Source organism: Poecilia latipinna, unplaced genomic scaffold (genome assembly GCF_001443285.1).
Source record: "Poecilia latipinna isolate Pla-1442-1.1 unplaced genomic scaffold, P_latipinna-1.0 Scaffold1969, whole genome shotgun sequence".
In the NCBI taxonomy this organism is placed as follows: Eukaryota; Metazoa; Chordata; class Actinopteri; order Cyprinodontiformes; family Poeciliidae; genus Poecilia; species Poecilia latipinna.
This window is the reverse complement of record NW_015114585.1, coordinates 64,369-65,819: the sequence shown is the minus strand read 5'-3', so window position 1 is coordinate 65,819 and position 1,451 is coordinate 64,369. Positions and strand designations below refer to the sequence as shown.

The 1,451-nt window shown below is 51.5% G+C and overlaps 1 protein-coding gene across 1 annotated transcript in view; it reads left to right on the top strand.

The window, feature by feature from the left end:
• The first annotated feature begins 310 nt into the window (after positions 1-310).
• The window catches only part of mgat4b (alpha-1,3-mannosyl-glycoprotein 4-beta-N-acetylglucosaminyltransferase B), a 65,467-nt gene continuing 64,326 nt past the window's right edge, over positions 311-1,451 (top strand). Inside the window, exon 1 of the mRNA XM_015015965.1 lies at positions 311-1,006. Coding sequence (XP_014871451.1) covers positions 910-1,006 — 97 coding nt within the window. The 5' untranslated portion in view covers positions 311-909. The remainder of the gene's footprint in view (positions 1,007-1,451) is intronic.

The following is a 1,451-nucleotide window of genomic DNA, read 5'->3' as shown; positions in this document are numbered from 1 at the left end:
GATGGAAGCAGCTTCTCGGTTAATTTCTGCTTCTAACAATCTGATTGGATCCTCGAAAAGACTATCGTGTTGAAGTTGTACTAAGGAGCACGCTTATCAGTGAAGCTATGCTAGGCTAAAATATCATCTCAATGCAACTGTAGCAGCTAATGCTAATGTCAGCATCCACATTTCTAAAGAACTCCATGAATGATGAAAGAAACTCTGGAAAGATAAACGGATAGAAAAACACTTTGCTTTGTTTCTTTTTATGTATTTTTTATTTAAACTTTATTTGACCAGGGTAAAAGTCGTTTGAGATGAAAAACCTCTTTTTCCAGGGAGTTGTGGCCAAGACACTATAGCAAACAAGCAGTTAAAAGGAAACATCAAGGTAGCGCTCTTTATGTCTATGAAAGGTGCTATAGAAATAAAGCTTTTCTTACTTTTATGTCGTTATTTTTCAATGTCCTAACATTTCTTGATTTCGGCCCCCTGTGAATATTTTCTGGGGTCGCCCCTGACGTGTTACGTCCTGTAGCCACCACATGGGGGCGCTGCTGCGCCGTTCAACGGGATGTTTAATTAGCACCAAACCAAAAGTCAACATATCTGTTGGTCTTCGTTCGTCCTTTAAACTGCTCGGTGTTGGCGGGCTGTCTGTGTGCATTAACTGAACTGATAGTGTTTATTTAACCAGCCCCCCCTCCTCTTCCTCTTCGTCCTCTGCCTCCCCCTCCTCCTCCTGTCTCCTCCCTCTCCGCTCATATCTCCGCTCCGGCCCTTCCGTCCTCTCCAGTCTGCTGCTGCCGCTCTCTGCGCCTCCTGTCCGGCCGCAGCGCGCAGCTTATCTCCGGTCGGACCGCTGGCCCTCGCCCCGCCGCCGGCCCTCGCCCCGCTAGGTGCGGACATGCTCCCGGGGCTCCGGAGATGAGGCTCCGCAATGTCTCAGTCCTGACCGTCTTGTTGTTCGGGCTGAGCGGGCTGGTCTCGCTGTCCTGGTACACCGCCTTCAGCACCTCCAGAGGTAAGCCCGGATCCGGTGGAGGGGAGGAATAGGAGGAGGAGATCTTCTCACCAGGAGCATCTTCATCTCCTCTGGTGGATGAGGAGCTGGTGGTGGTGAGTGAGGAAGGAGCGTTTGGTTTGTGATGCATCACACACCGGGAGATGATGATGAGGATGAGGATGAGGATGAGGATGGTGATGAAGAGTGAGGTCGCTCCAGGCAGCGCCTCCTGATGCTGGAGATGCTGCAGAGTCGCTCTTGTTCAGAACCAGCCTGGAGCCTGAGCAGCTGCTGCCGGGAACAGAGCTCCACTGGGAGGGAAGAGCGGCAGGGAGGCTGGGTCCGGATGGATGGATGGATGGATGGATGGATGGATGGATGGTTGGTTGGTTGGTTGGTTGGATGGATGGTTGGTTGGTTGGTTGGTTGGTTGGTTGGTTGGTTGGTTGGATGGATGGTTGGT